Source organism: Accipiter gentilis, chromosome 8 (genome assembly GCF_929443795.1).
Source record: "Accipiter gentilis chromosome 8, bAccGen1.1, whole genome shotgun sequence".
Taxonomy (NCBI): Eukaryota; Metazoa; Chordata; class Aves; order Accipitriformes; family Accipitridae; genus Astur; species Astur gentilis.
The window spans coordinates 41,007,812-41,033,558 of record NC_064887.1 but is presented as its reverse complement, the minus strand read 5'-3'; the positions used below and the strand labels follow the sequence as shown (position 1 = coordinate 41,033,558).

General features: G+C 65.0%; 5 protein-coding genes across 11 annotated transcripts; 2 read left to right on the top strand and 3 right to left on the bottom strand.

Moving 5' to 3' along the window:
- Positions 1 to 84: 84 nt before the first annotated feature.
- FSD1 (fibronectin type III and SPRY domain containing 1) lies at positions 85 to 9,542 on the bottom strand. Of its 3 annotated transcripts, XM_049808526.1 has the most exons (14): positions 9,473 to 9,542; positions 8,829 to 8,924; positions 8,574 to 8,705; positions 8,386 to 8,487; positions 7,806 to 7,828; positions 7,495 to 7,616; positions 6,842 to 7,051; positions 6,565 to 6,663; positions 6,256 to 6,415; positions 6,080 to 6,159; positions 5,650 to 5,901; positions 4,805 to 4,893; positions 4,545 to 4,688; positions 85 to 175 (listed from the first exon to the last, which is right to left on the bottom strand). In XM_049808526.1, exons 1-13 carry the CDS (start codon positions 9,482 to 9,484, stop codon positions 4,578 to 4,580), a joined length of 1,488 nt encoding a protein of 495 aa, XP_049664483.1. In that variant the 5' UTR covers positions 9,485 to 9,542; the 3' UTR covers positions 85 to 175; positions 4,545 to 4,577. The 3 variants fall into 3 exon arrangements, with proteins under 3 accessions (XP_049664483.1, XP_049664484.1, XP_049664482.1); XM_049808525.1 differs by lacking the exon at positions 85 to 175 and having other exon boundaries at positions 4,314 to 4,688; XM_049808527.1 differs by lacking the exons at positions 85 to 175; positions 7,806 to 7,828 and having other exon boundaries at positions 4,313 to 4,688; positions 6,842 to 6,981.
- On the top strand, positions 1,533 to 4,523 carry LOC126041948 (uncharacterized). The gene is made up of 5 exons (XM_049808382.1): positions 1,533 to 1,556; positions 1,764 to 1,833; positions 2,830 to 2,926; positions 3,518 to 3,589; positions 3,841 to 4,523. Exon 5 carries the CDS (start codon positions 3,843 to 3,845, stop codon positions 4,521 to 4,523), a length of 681 nt encoding a protein of 226 aa, XP_049664339.1. The 5' UTR covers positions 1,533 to 1,556; positions 1,764 to 1,833; positions 2,830 to 2,926; positions 3,518 to 3,589; positions 3,841 to 3,842.
- Positions 9,543 to 10,382: 840 nt separating the features above from the next.
- Positions 10,383 to 12,456, top strand: LOC126042007 (uncharacterized). Of its 4 annotated transcripts, none has more exons than XM_049808529.1 (5): positions 10,383 to 10,524; positions 11,070 to 11,423; positions 11,732 to 11,752; positions 11,847 to 11,939; positions 12,264 to 12,456. In XM_049808529.1, the coding sequence occupies exons 1-5, from the start codon at positions 10,488 to 10,490 to the stop codon at positions 12,404 to 12,406; spliced, it is 648 nt and encodes a 215-aa protein (XP_049664486.1). In that variant the 5' UTR covers positions 10,383 to 10,487; the 3' UTR covers positions 12,407 to 12,456. The 4 variants fall into 4 exon arrangements, with proteins under 4 accessions (XP_049664486.1, XP_049664485.1, XP_049664488.1 ...); XM_049808528.1 differs by having other exon boundaries at positions 11,729 to 11,752; XM_049808531.1 differs by lacking the exon at positions 11,847 to 11,939.
- Positions 12,457 to 13,180: 724 nt separating this feature from the next.
- Positions 13,181 to 16,523, bottom strand: SHD (Src homology 2 domain containing transforming protein D). Of its 2 annotated transcripts, XM_049808218.1 has the most exons (6): positions 16,202 to 16,522; positions 15,438 to 15,528; positions 15,098 to 15,310; positions 14,635 to 14,773; positions 13,651 to 13,770; positions 13,181 to 13,413 (listed from the first exon to the last, which is right to left on the bottom strand). In XM_049808218.1, exons 1-6 carry the CDS (start codon positions 16,439 to 16,441, stop codon positions 13,227 to 13,229), a joined length of 990 nt encoding a protein of 329 aa, XP_049664175.1. In that variant the 5' UTR covers positions 16,442 to 16,522; the 3' UTR covers positions 13,181 to 13,226. The 2 variants fall into 2 exon arrangements, with proteins under 2 accessions (XP_049664175.1, XP_049664176.1); XM_049808219.1 differs by lacking the exon at positions 13,651 to 13,770 and having other exon boundaries at positions 16,202 to 16,523.
- Positions 16,524 to 17,627: 1,104 nt separating this feature from the next.
- YJU2 (YJU2 splicing factor homolog) lies at positions 17,628 to 23,969 on the bottom strand. The gene is made up of 8 exons (XM_049808899.1): positions 23,889 to 23,969; positions 23,251 to 23,351; positions 22,796 to 22,940; positions 22,301 to 22,435; positions 21,762 to 21,943; positions 21,098 to 21,218; positions 19,947 to 20,112; positions 17,628 to 18,823 (listed from the first exon to the last, which is right to left on the bottom strand). Exons 1-8 carry the CDS (start codon positions 23,910 to 23,912, stop codon positions 18,738 to 18,740), a joined length of 960 nt encoding a protein of 319 aa, XP_049664856.1. The 5' UTR covers positions 23,913 to 23,969; the 3' UTR covers positions 17,628 to 18,737.
- Positions 23,970 to 25,747: the final 1,778 nt, after the last annotated feature.

Genomic DNA, 25,747 nt, shown 5'->3' with positions numbered 1-25,747 from the left:
GGGGGGGGGGGGGGGCACCCCAGGCTGGGACCCACCCAGGGCTGAGACCTGACGCACTCGTGTCCGTGGTGGCGGCCAACGGGGGGGCCACACGCGGATGCCCCCAGCCCCTGGAGATGCTGGACCTGGGTGAGCTGGTGGCCGTGGAGCCGAGGGTGGGGGGCTCGTCCTCAGGCTGAGGGGACAGGAGGTGACAATGAAGGTGAGGGGCACCCCATGGAGGGGGGGGGGGGGGGGCACACTGAGGGCACCCGGGGGGGATTGGGGGTACCCGGGGGGGGGGGGGGGCTGGGGGCAGAGGGTAGATGAGGGATGTAGAGGGCACCAGGCGGGGCAGAGAGGGGGTCTGGGGGGGACCCAGTGTCCTTGGGGGGGTGTTGGGGGACAGAGGGGGCTGGGGACGTGGGGGGGGGGGCACAACAGGCAAGGACTGGGGGGGTGGATTTGGGGGGACAGAGGGGACAGGATTTGGGGAGTGGGGGCACTGGGGGCTGGATTTGGGGGGACAGGATTTGGGGAGTGGGGGGATTGGGGGGCACTGGGGGCTGGATTTGGGGGGACAGGATTTGGGGAGTGGGGGGACTGGGGGGCACTGGGGGCTGGATTTGGGGGGACAGGATTTGGGGAGTGGGGGGATTGGGGGGCACTGGGGGCTGGATTTGGGGGGACAGGATTTGGGGAGTGGGGGGATTGGGGGGCACTGGGGGCTGGATTTGGGGGGACAGGATTTGGGGAGTGGGGGGACTGGGGGGCACTGTGGGCTGGATTTGGGGGGACAGAGGGGACAGGATTTGGGGAGTGGGGGCACTGGGTGCTGGATTTGGGGGGACAGGACAGGATTTGGGGAGTGGGGGCACTGGGTGCTGGATTTGGGGGCACAGAGGGGACAGGATTTGGGGAGTGGGGGCACATGGGGGCACTGGGTGCTGGATTTCAGGGGACAGGGGGGACAGGATTTGGGGAGTGGGGGGACATGGGGGCACTGGGTGCTGGATTTGGGGGCACAGGACAGGATTTGGGGAGTGGGGGCACTGGGTGCTGGATTTGGGGGGACAGAGGGGACAGGATTTGGGGAGTGGGGGGACTGGGGGGCACTGTGGGCTGGATTTGGGGGGACAGAGGGGACAGGATTTGGGGAGTGGGGCCACTGGGTGCTGGATTTGGGGGGACAGAGGGGACAGGATTTGGGGACTGGGGGGACTGGGGGGCACTGTGGGCTGGATTTGGGGGGACAGAGGGGACAGGATTTGGGGAGTGGGGGGACTGGGGGCCAGATTTGGGGGTACGAGGGATTCAGAAGCAGAGGGATCGGATTATGGGGTGCAGGGGGCAGGCTTAGGGGGACACGGAGCCTTCGGCGGGGGGCACAAGGTGGGGGTGGTGACAGGACAGGGCTGTCCCCAGGGTGCCCAGCTGCTTTTTTGAGGTGACTCGTCCAGAGGCCGAGCGGCTGCTGGAGCGGAGCGTGGATGGGGGGGGAACGTGGTGCTGCGCCCCCGGGGGGGGGGGGGGTACGGCCGGGGTGTCTCCGTCACCACGCACCAGGAGGTGAACGGGTGAGTGGGGGGCTCGGGTGGGAGACGGGCATGGGTGGCATCACGGCGCAGGTCCCCATGCGAGGGGTGTCCCACCCAGGGTGAGGGTCCTCGTGGCAAGGGGTGTCCCCCCAGGGCGAGGGTCCCCGTGGGGTGTGGGGTCCCTATGCGAGGGGTGTCCCCCCCACGAGGGGTGGCAGCCCCCACTGATGCAGCCCCCCACGGCAGCACGGTGCAGGTGAAGCACTACAAGGTGAACCGCGTGGACCGGGGCTACGTCATCGACGTGGACGCGCCGGTGAGTGACGTGGGACAGAGCTGGGCTGGCCCTGGGGACAGGGATGACACCCCCCACCCCACCCCACCCCACTCCGGGCACCCACCTGAGCCCCTGGGATGGGCCCTGCAAGGGCTGAGACCCTCGGACTGGGATTCAAGGGGCTGGGACCCCCAGTGAATAGGACACTTAGGGCCTGGGACCCCCAAGGGACTGGCACCCTTGGGGTCTGACAGCCCCAAGACTGGGTACCCCAGGGCCTGGGACCCCCAAGGACTGACACCCATGGGGTCTGACAGCCCCAAGGCTGGGTACCCCAGGGCCTGGGACCCCCAAGGAGCTGTGACACACCACCCCCCCCACCACCCCCCCCCCAAGGCAAGGAGCCCTGGGAACTGGAATAGCCAAGGCTGGAACCAAGGGGCTGGGATCCCCAAGGGACTGGGACCCAAGGGACTGGGACCCCTAAGAGACTGGGACACCACAAAGGGCTGGGACCCAAGGGACTGGGACCCCTCCCCCCCCAAGGATAGGATCCCTGGGAACTGGGATCCCCAAGGGACAGGGATCCCCTAAGGGCTGGGACACCCCAAAGGGCTGGGACCCAAGGGACTGGGATCCCCCCCAAGGCTAGGATCCCTGGGAACTGGGATCCCCTAAGGGCTGGGACACCCAAGCATCTGGATCCCCCAAGGCTAGGTCCCCTAGGGAACTGGGACCCAAGGGACTGGGATCCCTAAGAGACTGGGACACCCCAAAGGGCTGGGACCCCCCAAGGCTAGGTTCCCTAAGGAACTGGGACCCCTAAGGGGCTGGGACCCCAGGGCCTGGGATCCCAATAGGACAGGGACCCCCAAAGGGCTGGGACCCAAAGGACTGGTACCCCTAAGACACCCCCAAAGGGCTGGGACACCCCCCCCCAGGGCCCAAGAGTGGTGGGCAGGGAATGGGGGACTACAGGGGACACACACCCATTGGGGGTCCCCAAGTGACACCACATCTGTCGTCCCCCCCCAGCATCGCTGCTCCTCGCTGGCCGAAGCGGTGCAGTATTTCGTGGAGAGCAGCAAGGGCAGCCTGCAGCCCCTGCACCGGCAGTACAGCCCACGGCTCGGTGGGCATGGGGGGGCTGGGGGGGGCTCAGCGGGGTCTGGGGGGGTCTTGCAGGCCGGCGTTGGGGGTGGTGGGAGCAGTTATGGGTGGCTGGAGTGGTGGAGGGCACCCGGGGGGGGGGGGTGTCTTTGCGGTGCTTGGAGGATTGCTGGAGAGTTGTATCAGTCTTGGGGTGCTTCAATATGGTGTTGGGGGGGGCAGAGCTGCTGGGGTGTCACAGGCTGGTACTGGACGTTTGGGGGGGTTTGGGGGTGTCAGGGGTAGGCAGAGGGTCCGTGACGTCACTCCGCTTCAGAGTTCGTGCAAAGGGATGGCGAGAACAGGGAGGACACCCAGGGGGGGTGTGAGGACACCCCCCCCAGCCACCCCCACACCCCAGCCCTGTGGCCTCAGGACACTGAAGCCATCCCTAAGCCCCCACCACCCTGTGCTGCAGCCCCCGGGGGGGGGGGGGGGCTGGAGGACGCCCCCCTATTTGGGGCCATCCCAGGGGAGCAGACCTACATGAACGAGCAGGGCGAAACCAGTTGGGCTTGGGGAAACTGAGGCAGGGAGGGGGCACTCCCACGCTGACCCCTGTCCTTCACCATAGGTGAGCGAGACCCCCAGAGCTCAGCACCCCATCCTGCCCCCCACCAAGCCCTGCAGCTGCCCCACAACCACGGTGAGGGGGGGGCCCAGATGCCTGGGTCCCACTGCTGGGAGAGGTGGGGGGAGCATGGGGGGGGGGGTGCCAGGATCTGGACATCTGGGTCCTGCCACCAGCTCTGGGGGGCAATGGGGACGAGTGGTGGAGTGGAGTGGTTCCTCTGGGGTCACTGACTGGTGGGGGGGCCCGAAGGGAGGGGGGCCAGATGCCTGGGTCCTCTGCCAGGCAGTCACACCCACTCCCCCCCCCCCCCCCCCATGGCACAGGCATGGCAGAGGAGCTTGCCAAGAAGCTGCAGCTGCGCCGAGCTCTCACCGGGGACCGATGGGTGCCAGCGTGGAGGGGGGGGCAGCCCGGCTGTCCCCCACTTTGTGCCAGGAACCAGCTGGGACAGCAGTGCCCCCCCCTTCCCCGGGCAAAGCTGTCCCTAGTCCCCCCTGGCCCGGGCACCCGCTCAGGACTGGGGTGGCACTGGGGGGGGGGGTGTGCAGGCAGCACAGCTTGGGTGGGGGCAGCAACAGACCCCCAACCCATATATTTGGGGAGCATCACCCCAGGCACCATCCCCAATAAAGACACTGCCCCACTCATCCCTGTCCCAGCTCCTTGCACCATGGGGGTGGCACTGGGACCTGTGTTGTCCCTGTCCCGTCCCGTCCCCCCCCAAAAAAACCCCTTCTCCACCTTGGGCTGGTGCCACCCGGCGCCCTGTGCCCCAGCCACAGCTGTGTCACACCTACATCCCAATTTATTCTTCAGGCCAGAAGCAGCTCTCGATGTGCCCAGCCCGGTGCCAGCGATGCGGAGGGGGTGGCACAGAGTTGGGGGGGGGGCAGGGTGGGAGGTTCGACTGGCGGGGCTGTGGGTGCTGGTGCACCCTCGCTCTGGGGGCTGGCACAGCCCTGCCCGTCCAGCGTACTGGGGGGGGGGGGGGTTGAGGAGGGTGTAGGGGTACATTCAGTGCTCTTGCCTGGGGGGTGCCCGCGGAGGGGGGGGCACGGCTCTAGGGCAGGCTGGCATTGGAGCTGCTGGCCGTGCTGTTGCGTTTCTGGAGGCATTTCACCGCGCTGGGCACCTGCAAGCCCGAGGAGACGTGGAAGCTGCCGCACCAGACCTGCGGGCAAAGGAGCGGGGTTGGGCTGGGGGGGAGGGCTGGCACGGGGCTGGGGGGGGGCTGAACCCCACCGCCAGCAGCCCCGGAGGAGCTGCCCAGCCCTGCCTGCCCCTTACCGTGAAGGCGGGCAGCACCGGCTGCGTGAACTTGGCCTTGAAGGTGTGAAGCAGCTGCTTGGTCCTGGCGTTGTAGAAGGACAGGAACCCTGCGGGCACAGGGGTGGGCACAGAACTTGCAGACTCCCAGCACAGTGCCCATGGTGGTGGTAATGCCCATGCTGGACATGCTGGTGTCCCATAATGGTGGCAATGTCCATAGCGGACGTGTTGGTGCTTGTGGTGGTGCCAATGCCCATAGTGGACATGGTGGTGCCCGTGGTGGACGTGCTGGTGACCCATAGTGGTGGCAATGCCCATGGTGGACATGGTGGTGCCCGTGGTGGTGCCCACGGTGGACACGGTGCCCATGCTGGACATGCTGGTGTCCCATAATGGTGGCAATGTCCATAGCGGACGTGTTGGTGCTTGTGGTGGTGCCAATGCCCATAGTGGACATGGTGGTGCCCGTGGTGGACGTGCTGGTGACCCATAGTGGTGGCAATGCCCATGGTGGACATGGTGGTGCCCGTGGTGGTGCCCACGGTGGACACGGTGCCCATGGTGGACATGCTGGTGTGCCATAGTGGTGGCAATGCCCATGGTGGACATGTTGGTGCCCATGGTGGTGGTGGTGCCCATGGTGGACATGCTGGTGACCCATAGTGGTGGCAATGCCCATGGTGGACGTGGTGGTGGCCATGGTGGACGCGTTGGTGCCCGTGGCGGACATGCTGGTGCCCCATAGCAGTGGCAATGTCCATAGCGGACATGTTGGTGCCTGTGGTGGTGGTGGTGCCCTTGGTGGTGGCAGTCCCTGCGCCCACCCCCAACACCGCCCCATCCCCACCCCATCCCGCACCCACCTTCGTGGAAGTTGCAGTAGACACCGATGCAGTCAGGCACGGGCACGTCCAGCACCTTGGCCTTGTTGGCATGCTTGGCGCTGAAGCTGACCTGCAGCCAGTTGTTGAGGTGGAGGCACCAGGAGGCCGAGGTCTTGCCCAGCTGGTCGAATTTGCCCAGGCTGCGATATGCCACCCCCACGCCGAAAGCTTTGCTGTCCCGGTCGTACCGCACCTCCCAGTAGTGGTCGTCGCCATCGATCAGCGTGTCACCTGTGGGCACGGGGCACGGCTCTGCCTGGTGCAACCGTGGGGTGCCCCGTCCTGTCCCCAGCCCTGCCAGGTCCCTCTGGGTACCCCATGCCCACCTACATCACCCTCTGTGCCCCCATCCTTTCCTGCACCCCTGCAGGGTTCCCACCAGCACCCACTGGGTGCCCCCAGCTCTCACCCAGAACCGTGTAGGACTCAGCGGTGAAGCGATCTCTGCCCCCACGCCCCGAGGGCATCCTCTTGGGCGACTGCACCACCCTAGGACAGACGGACGCCGGCAAGGAGGGGTGGGTTGCCATTACCCGGGGAAAGGGGGGCAACGCTGGGGTGACAAGGAGAGGGGGGTGATGTTACCTGGCAGGCGAGTTGGCGGGCGAAGCCGTCCTGCCCTTGCCGTCCTTCTCGCGCGCCTTGACGTCTTGCACCTTGCCGCCCGTGGCATCCCACTCCACGCTGAGTTCCTCCACCCGCAGGTTCTGGTGGCACGTGCTGGCGTCCAGCCGAAACATGAACGCTGGAGACAGCCACCGTCAGCACGTGTCCCCCCGCCACCTCGCCTGGCACCAAGGGGGTCGTGTCGCAGAACCCTGGCACACTTGGGAAGGGGCAGCATGGGGTGGCACAGGGGGGTGACGGGTGCCCTGCCATCCCCCTGGTACCCACCTCTCGTTTCCAAAGTGACCGGCTCGGAGAACTCGCCTGCCACAGCCTTGTTACATGCCCGTACCCGAAAATTCATGTACTTCATGTCAAACTTCAGTCCTGCGGGCACAGCAGGGTCACAAAGCAGGGCATGGGGGGGGGGCACTGCAACCCCCATGTCCCCTACAAAGCCTGGCACTGCCACCCAGCCCCCACGGACAGCCCCAGACCCCTGCCACCCGCAGTGCCCGCTCCCAGGCCGGCACATTTGCGGTTGGTTTTGCCCCCGTGCCCTCACCGGTGAGGGTGTACTCGGTGCCCTTGATGCCCTCGACCACCATCCAGGGCTGGTCCTCCTTGGCGCGGGGTGGCCCGTCGAAGTTGGTCCTGCGGTACTCCAGCACGTAGTGGTCAATCTTACTGTCCTCATCGGGCATCCTCCAGGCCAGCGTCACACAGTTATCGGCCACCAGCGACTCCGCCAGGTCGATCTCGGGGGTGCTGGGCACTGCCCGCAGGAGCAGCCGTGCCAGTGTCCCCCCCCGCTGCAGCCCTGCTGCTAGCCAGGGTGTCCCCAGCACCCCCAGGGACCCCCGGGGCACCCATAGGTCCCATGGGCTTGGTACCTCAGAGACCCCAGGCATGGTACCTGCTGCACCCCTAGGCACAGCATCCAAACCCCCTCATCCCTCCATCCCTGGCACATTCTCACCCCTCTGGAAGGGGGTACCACAGGGTTCCCCAGGCCTGGCACCCCCCCCAGCTCCTCATCCCATCCCCTGGCACCCAGCAGACCCCTTAAACCCTGGACCCCTATCCTTCTGCTGTCCCCTCGCCAGGCCGGCACAGCCCTCCGTGCCCCCAGTACTGCCCTTCCCTTGCACCGGCAGAAACCCACCCGCCCTGCCCTGTCCCCCCGTGTCCCCATCGCCCGCTGCCCACGGGCAATACCTGGCAGGAAGGCGAGGGCCTGGAGCAGGCGGCGTTCCTGGGCAAAATCCACCATCAAGTGGCTCATGTTGTCGCTCACCTTGGCCTTGAGCGAGAGGCGGAAGGCGGGTGCCATCGTCACGCTGCGTGGGAGACGTGGGGACGAGGGTCAGTGGGGCAGGGAGCCAGACACCCACCCAGCCCTGACTGCTCACCCCCTGCCCTGCGTGGCCACGGGGAGAGTGGGCAGAGCCACCCCAGCACCCACAGGGGCCCTGGCTAGGAGGAGGGTGGGGGTTAGTGGGGCTGGGGGGGGCACGAGGGTGCCGTACCTATCCTTGATCTGTTTGGCAGCCTTGCGAGCGCAGAGGAAAAGAGGAGGGAAAAAAAAAAGCAGATGAGACAGCAGTGCCAGGAGCCAGCGCGGTGCAGCGTGCCCGGACCCCTGCTCCGGTGCCAGCAGAGTATCCCCGCGTCCCCGCTGCGGTACCCCAGCAGCACAGCATCCCCGCATCCCCGCTGCGGTACCCCAACGGCACAGCATCCCCGCTGCCGTACCCCAGCACCCCCATGGCACAGCAACCCATATGCCTGCCGGTGTCCCCTGTGTCCCTGCCATGGTGCCCCTTTGTCTTGGGAGAAAAGGGGGCACCGGGCAGCTCTGGCCAGGTCAGGGATCACCTTGGGGGGGGGGGGGGGGTGTCCATGCTCCCACCCAGCCCCGCAGTGGGCACAGCCAACCCAGCGTTGCCCCGGTGCCCAGCGCAGAAAGAAAGGAGGGTGCCCGTCTGGGGTTAGCGCAGCCCTGGGGTGGCATCGACCGGCTGGCAAGGTGGTAGTGGGGGGGTCAGAACAACGCCAGCGTGGGGGGCAGCTGGATGGGGACACCCCCCCGTGCTGGTGGGGACGAACCTGGGGGAAGTCATGATGGTTGGCCGTCCCCAGGGCCTGGTTGGCCGCCTCCAGCAGCTCCTCCGAGCTCTCCAGCGCCTTGGCACACGCCGCCAGCTGGGCCTGGGGTGGGGAGGAAAGAGGGGCAGCGGTGGGCGAGGGTGCCGGTGGGTGGGTGGGTGGAGGGGGCACGCAGGGTGGGTGCTCACCTGGAGCTCGTAGGTGCGGCTGGCACGGTCCTGCTTGATCTTCATCAGCATCTCGTCCTTCAGCTCGTCCAGCAGCGCGTACAACGACTGGAACTCGCCCTCCAGGTCCTCCTGCGCCCGCGACGAGTTGGCCTGGTCGCAACGCCAGGGGTCGTCAGCGGGTGCCACCCCACCAGGGTGCTGGACCCCGGTGGGCCGGGGTGAGGATGGGGGTCCCCAGGGGGAGGGTGTGTGTGTGGGGGTGTCCCCCGGTACCTCCACATTCTGCATCATCTGCTTGAGGGAGTAGATGAAGTTCTGGATCTCCTCATTTTTCACGGCCAGGGTGGTGATGATCTTCCGCAGAGCCTCCTGCCCGGCCCCCCCCGGCCTGCAGTCAGCACCCCCTGGCCCCCACCTCTCCCCCAGTCCCCCCCCACTTCATCTCCCAGTCCCCACTGGGCCCAGGCGTGCCAGGCGCCGCTGGGCCGGGGCTCTGCTGGCATGGCGGGAGCGGGATGACTTGGCAAGTGTGTGTGTGTGTGTGTGTGTGAGCAGAGGGAGGGGGGACAGCCCTGCGCCCCCCCTGCACCCCTCCTTCCCCCCTGCACCCCTCCTTCCCCCCAGCACCCCTTCCCCTCCCCTGCCATCCTTAACCCCCGCATCCCTCCTTCCTCCACACCTCCCTCCCTCCTTCCTCCACACCTTCATCCCCTCCAACCCCTCTTCATCCATCCCTCTGTTCCTCCTCCCTCCCTCCCTTCTTCCTCCCTCCATCCCTTCTTCCTCCCTCCCTCCCTCTCCATCCCTCCCCCCTCCCTCTTTCCTTCCTCCCTCCCCTCTCCCTCCATCCCTCCATCCCTCCATTTCCATCCCTCCATCCCTCTCCCCTCCCTCCCTCGCCCCCGGCCCGGCCCCACCTGGTCGCCCATACCGGGCCGGCCCCGCCGCCGCTCGGCCCCGCCGACACCAACAAAGGGGGAGCGGCGCCCCCCCCGCCCCGCCCCGCCCCGCCCCGCCCCTTCTCGCTCCGCCCCCCCTTTCCCTGCCGCGGGGCACCACGGGAAACGTAGTCCGACCTCCCGGGGAAAGGGGGTGGAGACAGGTTGGGGGGCGTGGCTCTAAGCACCGCCCCGCGGCATGCTGGGAGATGTAGTCCGTGGGGGGGGGGGGCCCTGAGACACTCCCCCAAGAGGGAGACCCGCTGACACCCTCCCAAACCAGCGCCCCCCAGGAAAGGAGGGCCATGAGCCCCCCCCCGGGTCTGGGGGACCCCCCCACCCCAAGGCAGGGGCACCTCAGCGTGTCCCCCGCCCCCCCTTCCCCAGGGACAGGGCACAGGAGCTGCAGCGGTGCTGGGGTGGGGGGCACTGCCATGCTGGGGTGGGTGGGTGTCTCCCAGTATGGGACCCTCACCCTCCCCGCTCTCCCTTCAAGGCCATGCTGCCCGCCCCCCCCCCCCCCCCCCAGCCCGCTCTGGGGTCAGGATGTGTCCCCTGTCCCCCTCTGGGTGGTGTGGGGGGGGGTGTCCCAGCGGGGGGGCGGCATGTCCATGCACATGGGGCCAGGCTGGGGGCCTGAAGAAGTGCCATCCCCTGCCCTCGCTCCGGATCATGTCCCCCATCCCCATCCCTGTCCCCATTCCCTGTCCCCCATCCCCGTCCCTCTCCCCATCCCCATTCCCCGTCCCCATCCCCATCCCTGTCCCCATCCCCATTCCCTGTCCCTATCCCTGTCCCTGTCCCCCATCCCCATCCCCGTCCCCCTCCCCTGGGCTGTGCAGCGCGGTGGCAGGAAGCCGTGGCGTCACAACCCGAGGGCCCCGGAGGTTTTGGGGACAGAAGGCGCTTTGGGGACGAGGACAGCTCAGGGACAAGGACCCCTCGGGGACGTGGCCCCTCACAGCAGGGTGGCTGGGCTGGCACCGGTGGGGGGATGTGGGGGCTCAGGATCCTTATCCCCCTCCTTGGTGGTGAGTGGGGGGGACAGGGCTGGCTGGGGGGGACGACACACGCAGTGCCTTGGGACCCTGTGGCTGGGCTGTGGGAGTGGGGACAGGCTCTTTGGGGGACACTCGGGGGGGGACAAGGGGGGGCCTGGCCCCTGTGAGATGGCTGGGGCAGGGGGGGCTGCTGGGGAGGTCTGTCCTGAGGGGGGGGGGGGGGACCGGAGAGGGGTTGGGGACACAGAGGGAGGGACAGGACGAAGCCGGGTGGGTAGACAGAGGTGGGTGACATGGCTGGGGGGGGGGACGGGACAGGACAGAGTAGGGTGGGGGGACATGTGGTGGGGACAGGATGGGGGTTTGGGGGGGGACACACGACACAGGATGGGGACAGAGGGACGTGCAGAGCGGCGTGCGGCCGGAGGCAGCGGTGAGGGAGGACACGCAAGGCAGCAATCCTGGCTCCCGGTCCCTAGGGTGCCCCAGCACCCTCAGCCCCACGGGTGGCCTGGGGGACCGTCGGGGTGGGGGGGTGAGAGCCCCTCCAGTGACCCAGCCGCCATTCCCCGCAGCGGGTGCCCTGCGGGTGAGCCAGGATCCGGGCGAAGCGCGGGTGACGGCGGGTGACGGGGTGGCCCTGGGGTGCTGGGTGCTGATGGCCGAACCCTGGGACCTGCTCCGGCTCGAGTGGGTGAAGGACGTGGGGCACGAGGTGCTATGTGACACCCGCCTGCACCCCACCGCCTTCACCCTCCCGGTCCCCTGCACCCCCCGACTCCACCTGGCCTGGGACCCCCCCCGTGCCACCCTCAGCCTCCACCAGGCGCGGGAGGACGACGCCGGGCGATATTTCTGCCGGGTCACCCTCGAGATCCCCCGCCATGACACGGCCACCGGCAACGGCACCCTGCTCAGCGTCAGCGCGGGTACCCGGGGATGGGGACCCTTTTTTTTGGGGGGGGTGGGGGGGGGGGGCTTAGTGGGGACACGACATCGTGGTGAGGGTTGATGTGGGTCCCTGGGAGGTGGCATCACCCTGGGGGGTTGATGGAGTCCATGGAGGGAGATGACCAGAGGGTTTGGGGTGGCCACGGTGCGGGAGGACTGGGGACAGGGATGGGGACAAGGATGGGGACAGGGATGGGGACAAGGATGAGGACAGGGATGGGGACAAGGATGGGGACAGGGATGGGGACGGGGACATCCCTGACAGCTTTCCCCTCGCCCGCAGCAGCTGATGGAGGACATCAGGCGGGTAAGTGCGTCCCTGTCGTCCCCTCCATCCCGGTGCCCACGTGCCCGGGTGCCAGCAGTGCCGAGGCGGTGGTCCCAGCTGGATGTGCTTGCAGGGCTGGTGTGGGGGCTGGGGGGGGCCCTGGGGGGCACAGCCCTCCTCGTGGGGCTGGCCCTCCTCGGCCACCGGCGCTGGCGCAAGAACTCAGGTAACGCTGTCCCCAAATACCCCGTCCCCAAATACCCCATCCCCATTCGCCCCTCTTCCCCCTCCCCAAATACCCCCAAGTCCCTCTCCCCCCTCCCAAATACCCCCTGCCTACCTACCCCTGTGCCCAAATACCCCTGTGCCCGCACCCCCCCCCCCCCCCACTCATCGGGGCTCACCCCAGGCACCTCCCGGACCCAGGGGCACCCAATGGGTCCCCTGAGGGTCCCCTGGCTGTGCCAGCCACCCCTCCGTGTCTCGGGGGCCAGGGTTAGCCGTGCCTGACCCTGCACCCCCCCCCAACACCCACTCCCCCCACCCCCAGACACAGGCATCTACCTGAACGTGCTGCCGCCCTCGACACTGGCCCCCAAGAAGCTGCCGCAGCCCCCCACGGTGATGGAGAACAGCATGTACAAGGGGGGACCGCAGTGGCTACGGGGCCCCCCCACCGCCCCCCAGCCCTGAGAAAATCCGGACCCTGGTGTACCACCGATACCCGGCCAGGGAGCAACAACCCCCCCCGCCCCGAAACTCTGCCTTTCTGCAGGAAAAGCCCCCCCAAATGCAGCATCCCCCCACCCAGCGCTCTGTCTTCTGTGCGGCACATGCGACACCCAACCCACGGCATCCGGTGCCCCCCCAGTGCACCCAGTCTGTGAGCAGCTTGCGCCGGGTATGCCGGGGGGGCAGCAGGCTCCTGGGCCCCCCCGCAGTTTCGGGGAAGCTGCTCTGCGGTCCTGTGGCCTAATTTTGTGCCGGCACCCGGCACATCAGGGCTGCTCTGATGGTGCAGGAAGCACCCACTTCCCCCCCCCACACCCGGCATGGACTCCCAGGGGGGACCAGAGGCATCATTCCCCCCCGCCCCCATGCAGGCAAGCTTGTGTGTGGTTGATGGCGGGTGACCCCAAGCAGTGTCACCCCCACGCTTTGTCCCCAAGGCCAAGTGCTATGGTGACAGGGTGGGGGGGGGGCCGCATCCAGACACCCCCTTTTGCCCAGACCCCTGAGATCCTGGGGGGTGGGTGGGAGCGGGCACGAGGGCAGGACCCCGCGTGGTGGGACCAGGGTGGGACGAGTGACAGGGCCACCATGCCTTCACCCAGAGGCACCATAGAGTTGAGCCCCCAAGAGGGACCAGAGTGTCGCCATGCCTACATGCCGCAGAGCACACAGCGGGCAGGGGCCGCACATCGGCTTTTAATGGGGGTGCTTTGCTGTGGGATGGGAAGCGGGGGGGGGGGGGGGGGGGGGCACATCTGGGGGGTCCCCAGCAGCACTGGGCTCACAGTGGCTGCACAGCCACGGGGTAGAGCAGGGAGAGGTGGCGGGCACCGCGGACGGGCAGCGCCCGCGCCGTGTAGTGCCGCACGGCTTCGGGCACCGAGGGGAAGGCGGCCCCGGCGTGGCCAAGCATGAAGTGCTGCTCCCGCGTCCGTGTGAGCTTCACGTGCACGAAGCCGTGGCTGCTCCTGCGGGTGGGGAGGGGAAACTGAGGCACGCGGCACGTGGCCCGGCCACCCTTGCGCATGCAGGTGCATGTCTACGTGGATCACGGGGCAACATGCAAACACACGCCAGCACATGGATGCAAGCACCGTGCTCGCAGCCCAGCCCCTCTGCCCGACCACCCCCCCTCATGACCCCCCCACGCCTGGGTTGTCCCCATCGCCGTCCCCGTGTCCCTCACCCACTGGCCCCGCGCTCACCTGAGCGAGAGCGAGTAGTCGTCGGGGCTGGTCTCGCAGTCCCGCACCAGAAAGCTGCCCTCGCGGCACAGCGCCAGCAGCGTCTCGGCGCCCGCTCGCCCGATGGGGCCGTGGTACCACCTGCGCGGCGGCACGCGTCACCCCGGCACGCGACACCCTGGCGTGCGTCACCGTGGCACCCCGCCGCACAGCACTGGGTCCCCAGGACCCATCTGCAGCGTGGGGCACCCTCCATGCCACGGGGCACCATCCTCACCACTTGGACCCATCGGTAACGTGGGGCACCCTCTGCAGCATGAGGACCCCTCCATCCCACATGTCTGTGCTACGGGGCACCCTCTACATCACGAAGACCAACACCACGGAGCACCCATCCACACCAAAGGGACCATCCACACCGCGGGGCACCCTCCGTGCCAAAGGGACCCATCCATGCCATGGGGCACCCAACACCATGGAGACCCATCCACGCCATGGGGCACCCTCCATGCCAAAGGGACCTATCCACGCCATGAAGCATCCTCCCCTCCAAGGGGACCCATCCATGCCATGGGGCACCCAACACCACGGGGACCCATCCACGCCATGGGGACTCATCCACGCTACGTGGCACCCTCCATGCCAAAGGGACCTATCCACGCCATGAAGCATCCTCCCCTCCAAGGGGACCCATCCATGCCATGGGGCACCCAACACCACGGGGACCCATCCATGCCATGGGGCACCCAACACCACGGGGACCCATCCACGCCATGGGGACTCATCCACGCTACGTGGCACCCTCTATGCCAAAGGGACCTATCCATGCCATGAAGCATCCTTCACCCCATGGGGACCCGTCCCCGCCATGGGTCACCCAACACCATGAGGACCCATCTGTGGGGGACCCTCCACCCCAGAGGCTCTGCCTCCATGCCACGACGTATGACGGGGACATTGATGCCACCCCGTAGAGGAGGGACCCCCCCCCCCCCCCAGACTCACGCCTGCTTCTCCAGGGGCAGCGAGGTGTCCACGTGCCTGGGGCTGGGGGGACAGCCCGGCCTGGCACCTGCGGGGGTCCGGGGGGGCCGCGGCAGCTGCCGGGACAGGCTGGGGGAGCGCTCGGGGCTCTCAAACTGCACTGTGGGGGGAAAGAGGGAGGGTGTCACCCCACCACGGGGTCCCAGCACCCCTGCCTGTCGCTGAGGGGCACCTCTCGGGTGCCAGACCGCAAAGGAACGTCCCAGATGTCCCCACCATGGTTTTGCCTTGCTGCGGTGACCCATGGGTGCTCGGGGACGCTGGGGTCCCAGAGGTGGTACAGAGGTGGGGGGGGAACGTGGGACTGGGGGACCCCAGGGTGGCACCCACGGGTGCTGGGGGATACTGGGGGGGGGGGCAGGAGTGGTACCCGTGGAAGCTGGGGGACCCCAGGGTGGCACCCAGCGCCCCGGGATGCCGTCACCTGCGAACGCCCGCGAGATGTGATCCTTCTTCCACTCCCAGGGCTGGTCGTACTCGTCGGCCGGGCGCTCGTCGTCGCGGGGCAGGCGGCTCTCGCGGGTGGTGGGCACCCCCGGACCCTCCCCTGCCGTCTCCCACTCCTCGTAGGGGGTGTCGTAGAGTTGGGGTCCCCGCCGCGGTCTCACCCGCCGGCCTTCGCCCTGTCGCGGGCACCCTGGGGACAAGCGGCGCTGGGAGATGTGACAGGGCCGGGACGGGTGGGAGGCACCCTGGCCGTGGGACCCCCGTGGGGTTGGGTGCTCTTGGGGGGGGGGGGGGTGTGTGCCCAGGGTGTCACCCACCCGTGGCCTCGCCGGGCTCCTCGCAGCCACCCTCGGGCGCTGGGTCCTGCTCCCCCTCGAAGGGCTCCGAGTACTCGCTCTCGCCGGGGCCCTGCGGGTGGGTGCCCGGGGTGGGATGGGACCCCAACTGCCCCCCCCCCGCCCCCGCCCCCCGGGTCCCCAGTGCCTGGGTGCCCTCCCCAGGACCCCGCAGGCTCCCCCAGGTCCCTGATACGGGTGTCGCCGGCCCCTTCCCCACTCCCTCCCACCCCGGTCCCTTTGTCCCCCGACCCCTTCCCCCTCTCCCGGTGACTCCGCCACCCCCAGCCCTCCCCCCAGTGACCCCAGGTGTCCCCCCCCCCGGTGCCCCGGTGCCCCCCCCCCCCCCAACCCCTCAGCTCTCCCCAGTTCCCCGTTCCCAGTCCCCTGCGGTACCCCCAGTCCTTCTCCCCAGCCCCTCTCCATCCCCACCCCCCCGTTCCCCCCATCTCCCCCCCATCCCCTCTGTGCCCCCCCCCCAATCCTTGCTCCCCAGTTCCCCCCCCCCCTCACACCTCTCCGGTCCCCCCAGATCCTGCTCCCCGGTGCTCCCGGTGCCCCCCCCCCCCCCCTCCCCGATCCACCTCCCCAGTGCTCCCAGTGTCCCCCAGTTCCTCTCCCCATCGCCCCCCCCCCCCCCCCGCCGCTACCCCACTGCATCCCCCGGTCCCTTCACCCCCCTCCCCAGCGCCCCCATTTCCCTCCGGGTCCACCCCCGGTGTCCCCCCGGTGTCCCCCGCTCCTACCTGCTCCAACCGACGGGGGCCCCCCCCCGGTCCCGTTCCCCCCACCCGCACCAACCGGTGCCGGGGGGAGGCAGCAGCGGGGCCGCGGAGGGCAACACCGGGGGGAACGGAGGGGGAGACCCCGCTCCCGGTACCGGTGCCGGTGGGGCGGCGCTCGCCGCCGCTGTAGTCGGGTTGGGGGGGGCGGGGGGGGGAACGCCGGGTTCCCCGGCCCAGGTACTCCCGGAGCCACTTGGCCATGGTGGGGCCTCCCGGTACCGGGACCGCGGGCACGCCGGGACCCCCCCCCACCGCCACCGCCGCAGCCGCCGCCGGGAGCCGCTTTGTGTCGCCGCCGAGCGAGGCGCGGACCGGAGCCCCCGGCTCCCCCCCCCCCCCCCCCCCCCCCGTGCCCGCCTCGCCGGGGGGGGTGCACCGACGCGGGAGGGGAGGGGGGGGTACCGGGACCCCACGGGGGACAACAAGGGGGACACGCCGGGACCCCCCCCGTGGGGGGGAGAGCAGCGGGAGGGGAAGGCTGACCCCCCCCCCCCCGGGACCCCCCCACGGTGACGGGGGTCATCGGGACCCCCAAGTGACACCGGGATGGCCCCCCTGCTGTGTGACACTGGGAGAAGGGGGGGGGGACACTGGGACCCCTGCACACCGGCTACAGGATCCCACCCCCCACCGGCCCCTCTGGGCTCTCCGGGGTGGCCGGGGCACAGGGACAGGACTTGGGGGGGGGGGGGGGGGAAGCCAGGTTGGGGGGGGGCAACCGGGCCCAGGGGGCTTTGGGATCTGGAGGGGGGGAGCATGGAGCCCCCCCCAGCTGCAGGGTCACCCCCTCACCCCCATGGAGCTTGTCACAGGGGCATGGGGGGGCCCTGCCTTCCCCTCCACCCCCGGGTTTGGGGGGAGCCTCAGGGACTACACCGGGGGGGGGGGGACGACACAAGAGGGCTGGGGCCCCCCCCAGCCATGCCCTGACTTGCCTCCTTGTATTGTCTCTTCCCAGAACAAAGGTCCCTCTCCTGGGATCTTGGCCTGGTGCTGGAGGGGTGGTGGTGCAGGGAGCTGGGGTGGGGGCACATGCCAGGGAGCAGGACACTGCTGCGGGGGACGACAGTATGTGGCCAGGGTGTGTGTCCCCCCCCCCCCTCCTTTGCCAGCCCCACAGAGCAGACCCTGATAAACCTTATCCAACACAAACCCCAGGGCCGAGCCTGATATCCAGCATTAATATTTGAAGAGGCTAATTACAAGGCATGTGCGAGGAATGCTAATTGGGATTGGGGGCGGGGGGGGCAGGCGGGGGGCTGCCCTTTTCCCCCCCGGTTCTCAGAACGGCCCCACAAGCCTCTGGCCCTGCAGCCCATGCCAGAGAGCCATTGTCAGTGGGTTAATTAGCAAGAAGCTGCTAATTACAGATGGGTGCCTTGATAAGGAGGAATTTAAGAGCAGGTGGACGCTCTAGGGTGGGTCAGCCCTTCTGAGGGGTGCGTGGACCCCTGTCATTGGGGTGGGGGTCTTTGTAGCTGTCCCTTCCGGACTTGCTGCCTGTGTACACACACCTTGGGGATGAATCGCTAGTCTGGAAGATGAAGAGGCAACTGGCTCCGACACATCCAATTTATTACCAGGTTGTGACTGCCGGGGAGCCGAGCAAACCCGATTGCTCTCCAAACGGCGGGGAGAGATTTGTCACGAACTGCCGGGGAGGGCTGGGGCACGGGAGGACTTGGGCAGGGGAAGGAGGCTGGTGACAGCCCAGCCGGGACAGCCCTGTCCCCGGAGTGTGGGGCTAGATGAGTCCCCCCAGGTCCGTGCTGCAGAATGCATCGCCTCTAACGGCAAAACAACGGGGGATTCGGGCTTGCCCCACAAAGGTGGGATCTGAGCCCCACAAGGGGGGTCAGGAGACAGCCAGGGCCAGAGAAGTGGTGGTGGTGGTGGGTCCTCCTGCAGCAAAAGAAGGGTGCTGAGCTCCTGCTTTCCCCCTGCTCCCTGCAGGGATGCAGGGCAGGAGGGAAGGAAGGCCCTGAGGTCCCTTCATTGCCGTGGGAGGGTCAGCACGTCGCGTACCCGGGCCCAGACACAATCAGCGCCGCCAGAATAGAGAAACTACAGAGTCCTGGCTGGCCCCGGCGCTTCCAAACACATTACGGGTGCAGGGCTGGGAGACCCATTGTGCTCCCGGGGCAGGCTGGAAGCTGGATTTGGGCACAACCAGCCTGGGACAGTGTTGGGGCTTTCCACCGGCTGCAGCACAGCAGTGATACCCTCCTCTGAGGAAGCCGTCTTCTCGAACGGCTCACCCGGGTTCTGTCTGCCGGCAGTGTTAGCCAGCGAGGGCGGCTGGGGCCTCGTCCCTGTTGGAGGATGGACACGCACCCCAGGGCGGGCAGGTGAAGACGCTGGGACTCCAGATGGCCTGGAAACCCCGCTGGGCCCGACGGCTGCGGTGCCAGCTCTGTGTGAGGCTCTGGAGAGCAGCTGCTGTCAGCTGGGAGGGGGACAGCCTGCGATCCCTGCTCTGAGCTGGCTCGGTCGCTCATCAGTCACTCGCGCTGTCCTCGCTGTCCGAATACGCCCCCAACAAGCCGAGGGAGGACGTGGTGCCCGTTGCTGTGGGAAACGAGCCTGGAAGCCGAGCAAGAGAGCGGACACTATCAGGTAGAGCCCTCCCCATCGCTGGCAAACCCCACCGGCTTGGCGCAACCAGCCGGGCGGAAATACGAGCCTGCCTTGCCGCTCCGGCTGCTCGCAGCTGGAGACAAGGCAGCCGGAGTCAAGACTCTGAGCGGTGCCTCGTTCCCCTTGCCTGAATCTCTATGAGGACAGCAAGGTTAAATCGGGCAGAGAAGGAGACCCCGCACCCCCTCGGCTGGTGCATCCTGCTTCCGCCTTGCGGCAACGGGAAGAAGCAGCAAGGTTGGCGCAAGGTCTGCAAAACCCCCTTCTCCCTCTGCAACCCCCTGGGAGATTTCAGCCACTGGAAAGGACGAGAGGAGCCAGCTCCCAGCTCTGACCACTCGAGATGCAAGTGTGAGGCAGCATCACGGGCAGAGCCCCCAGTCCTTGAAAGACAGGCAGCTCCTCCAGCATAATTTGGCTGAACAGACCCTGCCAGCAGCCAGGAGCAGGTGGCTGGGGAAAGCGTATCAAAAATGGGGCAACTACGAGAGCTGTCCTTCCCCAGGGATCCCCTGAGGGCAGAGGGACTTACTAAGCCAAAGGTTTAGGACCAATCAGCCCAGAATCTATCAATTCATTGGCTCCCTTCCCAAATCCGTGGGTCCTCTGGCTTCCTGGGGCAGTGAACAATGAGGTGCTGGAAAGTCTTTCTGCTTGTTTTCACCACTTCTTTAAAGCTTCCACATCCCTACAGTTTGGCAGGTTTTATGATCAGGCTCCAAACCAAAGCAATTTTCTTGCTTTTACATTCCTATCTTGTTGTCGTGATGGTTCCCAGCACCTTATCTGTGCATGAGACGCTGTTTTGAAGCTTCTGGCCCTGACAGTCTGTCTCCAAGGTCTCGGCTTACTGCCAAGGGCCAGGAAGGAAACTCTCCTCCCATCAGGACATCTGTAAACAGGGACAACCCCCTGCTCTTATACCATCATGGCCTCATCTGTCCCACAACAAGGACTTGATCTGAGAGCATTCAGGCTCTGAAGACAGAGCTAAACATCACTTTGGGTACTGCCAGATCCCTCCCCGATGCCCCAGCTCAGGCCACCCCATCCCCACATGGGCAGTTACCGGTGTTGGCCGTGGTGCCTTGGTTCTCTGTCCCATTAGCCAGGGCAGGATTTGGCTTCTGCTTCTTCACTGTGACCAGGCCGGCCAGCTGGGACTTGGTGTTCAATTTCCCCACACTCCTCTCCCAGCTCTCTGTCTTCAGCTTCTTACTCTGGGGCTGAGGGTCCTGTAGAGTAGAGCAGGGGTGTTAGGGTGCTCTGGCCTCAGAGGGCAGGCAGAGGGCTGGGGGAAAAGGAGGACTGGTAAAAACAGCAGCACAAAAAGGAAGAGATGAGGATGGCTGCTTGGAGCAGCCAAGGGGTGTATTCTCCCGCTGCAGCAACTGGCACAAGCTAGACAAACAACGGGGATATGGATCTAAATGGCTGCAAAACAGCCTTTGGAGATGAATGTCCCACTGCCTGTGACAGTTAAATCCAGCCTTGTGCGGCTGTGGGCTGGCCCGGGGATGTTGAAGAGCCAGATGCATGCCACAGGGCTGCACAACCTCTGCCAGCCAGGACTGAGTGCCTGCAGGTGGTCCAGCCACTGAATCAAACTCCCCCAGGCACGAGGATTAGTGCCGGGCCAGGGAACATCGCTCAGATTAACCCCAGCCCGGCTTAGAGACACAGCAGCTTTGATTCATCCAACCGGACAGAGGTCCCCACAGACATGGATCGACATCGGAGAGCAGCAGTGCAGGGGCCTGTCTGTGGGGATAATCCCTCCCTTGCAAGCCGGGCACTGAAAGCTCTTTTGTTCTGCCTGTCTCCAACATGGACAAAACAGAACCAAAGGAGAGGCTGTCCCAGGCAGTCGTTTCACTGCTGTAATTTTCAGAGCGCTGAAATGGTGCCTGGAAGTACGACCAAGGCACAGGCGAGCCTGTCCTTTTTGAGCTGAAAGGGAAGCCATGTCCTGAGCGAGGACGGGGGCAGCTCCCTCCCACCCTTTGTCAGCAGATGCTGTCTAAAATCACCAACTGATCCCTGTCTCCTTTCAGCCCAGTGCACAGGGACACAAGCTTTTTAAGTTGCTCATGCATGACAGGCATTAGGGCTCCAGTGTTGTACAGAGCAGGGACAAAACAGGCAACACACAGCCCAGGACAGTGGATTTGGTCAGGGGGAAGAGGTGCGGTGGGTGGAACAGCCTCTGCCCCCACTCACCTCCTGTAAGATGTCCGTAGGTTTAATTTTCGCTGCAGGCTTCGTGCGTGATTTTGCAGGCTCTTCGTCAGAGTCGGAGTCTACCAGCAGCCGCCGGTTCTGAGCCTGCTCCAGCATGGCTCTGCAAGGAGAGAGGCCACACGCAGAGGGTTAGAGCTGGCTCCCTTCCACCACCGTGCCGAGCGGTGCTGGCCGTGCACCATGCCTGCATTGTTTGCTGTAAGGGGAGCTGGAATTCAGCAGCAGTGCAATAGGATCCACCTTCTCAGATGTTTTTTAAGAAGTCATGGTCAAGCAGTGCCTGAAGGTTGATAGCACTGAGATCTGCAGCCTCAGCCAGGTGCAGAAACTCTCTCTGCACGCAAGGACACTTCTCAGGGGGAGTCAGGCCCCTGCAGCAGCCTGGATCTCCCCACCAGATGGGCCGGTGATACCAAAACCCTCACCTCCCTAAACACTTTGCCACAACAAACTGTCCCCAGTCTCCTCACAGCCCGCTCAGGATTACATCCCACCCACACAACTCCTGTGAACAAAGGGCCCTCAGGCAGGGCCTTCTCTTATGCGCCCTCAGGGTGCTGAGGAAAGGGTGAGACACAGCCCTGTCTGGCCAGGACCAGCGTGGCTGGTTTCACATGCCCATGAATGCTTCCAGCCCACTCACTTCATCTCTTGCTCATCCTCCTCTTGCTCCTTGCGCTTCTGCTCCTCCTCGTACTCCTTGTACTGCTTCAGCATGGCCTCAAAGTCCACATTTGCCTGGCGCTGGTTGAGTTCCTTCAGCTCTTGCAGGTTCTCCAGAACCTCCATCTCCAGCTTGGAGTCCTTGGTTCGGTTCTCCAGGACCTGGGTGACCAGAGATAAGTCAGCCTCACGCGAGGTAGCAGAGCCTGCCAGCAATCTCCAACACTGCCTCCCCACCCAGTACTGGGCAGGAAGCTTTAAGGGGATCATCATCCTCCTCCTCATTTTTGGGTCTTAATAGGACAGGAAAAACTGGGGCAGGATGCAGCCTGTCACAAGTTCCAGCACAGGAGGAAACCTCCTGAGAGCAGAGTTGTCTCCTGCCTGTCAAGAGCACAGCAATACCTCGGGAGCCTGGAGAACTAAGCCAACGGCTATGAAGTCACCTGCTTTGCTGGGGAAAGCCAGCCAGGACAGGAGAGAGGTTTCTCTTCTGCAGAGAAGGTCATGTTCTCATACCTTCATGGGATTGTTGAGCTCTTCCTCTTCCCTTTCCTTCTGCATTCTTTTCTCCTCTTCCTCCAAGAGCTTCTCAGCTTGGAAGTTGCGAGTGGCGCCATGCTCCATGGTGTAGTCTGTGTTCTCGGGATCTGTCTAAGGAAGAAATGAGACAGCAAAATCATTGTACCGGGGCCATTCTGCTCCAGCCATCCTGTGGCCACTTCCAGAGCCACACACAAACATTTCCCAATTTCATTCACATCACAGGACACACAATCACCTGCGGCCTTTGTTCTGCTCCAGTGGATGTGCTGCTGCAGCCCACCCACAGATGGGTGAGACGCTTCAGAACTAAAACCGGCCACAATAAGGGAAGATACACTAAAAAGCACATGCTCAGACTCAGCTTTTGCTGGGACACCCCTTCGTCATGGGGTCAGCACCTGGTAAAGCCCACAGACTGCAGAACCTCTCCAGAAAGTGAAAGCGCAGAAGATACAGAACACATTTCACCTTGAATGTGATCTCTGCCAGGCAACGTGTGCACTTGATGTAGAAGCGGAAGATGGGAAGTCCCAGGTACACCTCATTCTGAACAGTCTCCTTACGGGCATTAAACTTCTTCCCTTTATAGATGTATTCACCACATGTCTTGCACCTAGAAAAGGAGAAAGAAAAATCCGTAACACATCAAAAGAACAAAGACGCCAAAAAATGTCCAAGTGATTTTTCAGATTCTGAAAAGCAACTGTTATTTTCACCTTTGGAAATTCAGTACCTACTCTTCAAAGAACCCCAAAATCACCCACAGCATCTCTTCCCTCTTCCTCACCCCTTTCCTTCTGGTCTGTGTCACCTCTAATGGCTGCTGGCAGCAGCTCCGCCACAGCGCATGGAGGTGAAACAATTCCTAAACAAACTCTTCTCTTCTACAGCCTCTTCCTTCTGACCGGCACAGCCCCTCTTACCGCATGTTGAAGGGGGCCATCAGCCGCACCACATACTGTCGGTCCTTTGGGAGTTTGAGCTTTGGGATCTTAGCAGGATCAAAGTCCGGCGGGTAGTATTTCTACAGAGACAAAGCAGAGATGCGCGTGTGCTGGGTGCAGAGTCACCCAGAGCAGTGTGAACCCTGGCAGGCAGGCTCCCAGCTGCCACATCAGCCTAAGGGATCAGCTCCACACAGCAGGCACCAGCATCCCTACTAACCAGGCATGGTCTCAAGTGCCAAACACCCCGTCCACCACTCCCCGCCAGAGCCAGGCATTGGTGTCTGTCTGTCTGTCTGTACATCCTCGGCCCCAGGCCCCCCAACCCTTGCATGATTTTAGGGCCTAACCCTCTTGCCCCTGCCAGACCCCAAGCGCTTCCAGGACCCCAGCCTGGGGATCCCCACCCCAACCGCCCCCCTCCCAGCCTGAGAGTCCCCTCAGGGACTCCTCTCCACCACAGGACCCCCCCCCAACCGACCAGGAACTCCCCAGCACCTCTGCCCTGGGACCAACCTCAGCGATCAGAGAACCCTCCCCAGGACCAGCCCGGCCTGGGGACCCCCACAGACACCCCCCTCAAGCCCCCTCAGCCGGGGAATCCCCCCCCAACTCACGTTCAACACCTTCCGCTCCGACATGACTGTGACCCCCTCTCAGCCACCAGTGCCACACAGCAGCTGCTCCCCGCACCCCTTCCCACTTCCGGGAAAACAGCCTTCCCCGCCGCCCTTCCACCTCTGATTGGTGCAACGAGCCACCGCTCGGCGGCTTGTCGTCTTTTACTGGCTGCCTCTGCTGTCTGTCAGCTAGCTCCGCCCACTACCGCTGTGCCACGGACAAGAGACCGCCGGTACACCGCGGCCCGATAAAAGGTTCCGCCGGCTCTGCCAGGTCTCGGGGGGCGGTTGTACCCCGGCTGGGGGAGCCCGGGGCAGAGCGGGGGCTCGGCTTCCTCAGAGATGAAGCGGGGTGTGGGCCCCGGGCAGGCCCTGCACTCCAACGACAGATGTTTATCCTGTGGGTAACGGGCTAAAAAAGTCTGTTTTGTGTGAGAAATCTTCCCCCAGCTGCAGTATTCGACCTTTGGTCTGTGGAGGCATTTTCTGGACAGTCTTTGGGGTAGGAAAAAATTAAGTTACTTGTCCCTAATGCAGATATATTGGTGCTTTCTGTGTTGCGGGTAGGAGAGCTTTTTGGTGAGTGATCTGCTGCGCTTCCAAACGAAGGGGAAACTCTTCTGCTTCTCTTTACTGTTTTCCTCCGTGCGTGTGCTTTGGTGTTTCTTGCTTAAAACAGAGGGTTCAGAGTCCTTCGCTTATGGTTTATTGTTTTGAGTGGGTTATAGTTTATTACTGTATTTTGTAAAAAATTTGGTGTGAGCTGTGAAGATTTCTTGCAGGGCTCTGTTCTGGAGGTTGGGAAGAAGTAGGGACGGGTGAAATTGGGGTTTTTCCTCCCAAATGTCAGTGCTGAATCCCATCCCTGAAGGAAAAAAAGGAGGAGGGAGGCTGACAGCTCCTTAGTTTCTTCCCAGATTGGCAGGAGCAGGAGCTGACCTTTCCCTGCCGGGCTGATGGACGTTGATCCAGTAATGGCTCCCTGGGTGACATGGGGTACGTATGGCACCGAGCTGGGTGATAGACTCACTCCCGGGTGTTGTGTGTATGCATTAATTAATAAACAATTGTTATACTCATTCAACTCGCATCCCTGTACCTTTGCACTCAGTACAAAGTGCCTCGATGGGGTGCCCCGGGGAGGGGGTTACTCATTGTGGGACTCCCGGAGCACTCCAAGGCTCCTCAGTCTGCTGGGACAGCCCCGGGGCCGTTGGTGGGGCCACAGGGGAGGTCCTGGCCACAGCCAGGGCCCCTCCAGACCCCCTGAATATTGGGGTGATGGCAGAGGGGTGCCTGGGCTGGAGGATCGACCTCTCCCAGGTGGTACCCCCCAGCTCCAGTGCATGCCCTGGCCCCCTGGGAGATGCAGTTGGCCGGTCGGCTGTTTTGCCCTCCAGGACACGCTGGGAGAGGGAATGCTGCAGCATGGGGCTGCCGGGAGGCCACAGGGCTCTGCTGGGAGAAGTCATCTCTGCCTTGGACTTCCCTTGTTCTCTCACATCTCCTCCTGAAGCCCCTGTTGGCTCTCTGAGCTGCCTTTTCCCCCTTGGCCCTCTCAGGGCTTGCCTAGACCCACCATAATGCCAGCTGAGATCCTCCTAGTGCCCCACCGCCCTCCGACAGCCCCTTGGGACCCCTCTGGTCCCTTCACAACCCTCCTCCACATCCCAGAAGTCTTTTTCCTCTCTGTGCCACCCAGGGCACCTCTGAGTCCCTCTGTACTCTCCTCACAGTGTCCCCAACCTCCTCATGCCCCCGTGGCATCCTTCGAGGCCCCTCACAACCCGCTCTCAGGCTCTCCTTGTGCCCCAGAGCACTGTCTGCCCTGCCCGGGACCCCAATTTTGGTGTTTG

Excerpts from the sequence above, each read along its gene's own strand:
- LOC126041948 (XM_049808382.1), top strand. The coding sequence starts at position 3,843 with ATGGCAGAGGAGCTTGCCAAGAAGCTGCAGCTGCGCCGAGCTCTCACC.
- SHD (XM_049808218.1), bottom strand. The coding sequence starts at position 16,441 with ATGGCCAAGTGGCTCCGGGAGTACCTGGGCCGGGGAACCCGGCGTTCC. Across the intron at positions 15,311-15,437 it reads GGAGCCCGGCGAGGCCACGG|GGTGCCCGCGACAGGGCGAA; the intron begins GTGGGTGACACC and ends GCTTGTCCCCAG. Across the intron at positions 14,774-15,097 it reads CATCTCGCGGGCGTTCGCAG|TGCAGTTTGAGAGCCCCGAG; the intron begins GTGACGGCATCC and ends TTCCCCCCACAG.
- FSD1 (XM_049808526.1), bottom strand. Across the intron at positions 8,706-8,828 it reads AGATGATGCAGAATGTGGAG|GCCAACTCGTCGCGGGCGCA; the intron begins GTACCGGGGGAC and ends CGTTGCGACCAG. Across the intron at positions 4,689-4,804 it reads CGGTGCTGCCCGCCTTCACG|GTCTGGTGCGGCAGCTTCCA; the intron begins GTAAGGGGCAGG and ends CTTTGCCCGCAG.
- YJU2 (XM_049808899.1), bottom strand. The coding sequence starts at position 23,912 with ATGTCGGAGCGGAAGGTGTTGAAC. Across the intron at positions 21,219-21,761 it reads GAGGATGAGCAAGAGATGAA|AGCCATGCTGGAGCAGGCTC; the intron begins GTGAGTGGGCTG and ends CTCTCCTTGCAG. Across the intron at positions 20,113-21,097 it reads CTACGGACATCTTACAGGAG|GACCCTCAGCCCCAGAGTAA; the intron begins GTGAGTGGGGGC and ends TCTACTCTACAG.
- LOC126042007 (XM_049808528.1), top strand. The coding sequence starts at position 10,488 with ATGTGGGGGCTCAGGATCCTTATCCCCCTCCTTGGTG. Across the intron at positions 11,753-11,846 it reads TGATGGAGGACATCAGGCGG|GGCTGGTGTGGGGGCTGGGG; the intron begins GTAAGTGCGTCC and ends ATGTGCTTGCAG. Across the intron at positions 11,940-12,263 it reads GCGCTGGCGCAAGAACTCAG|ACACAGGCATCTACCTGAAC; the intron begins GTAACGCTGTCC and ends CCCCACCCCCAG.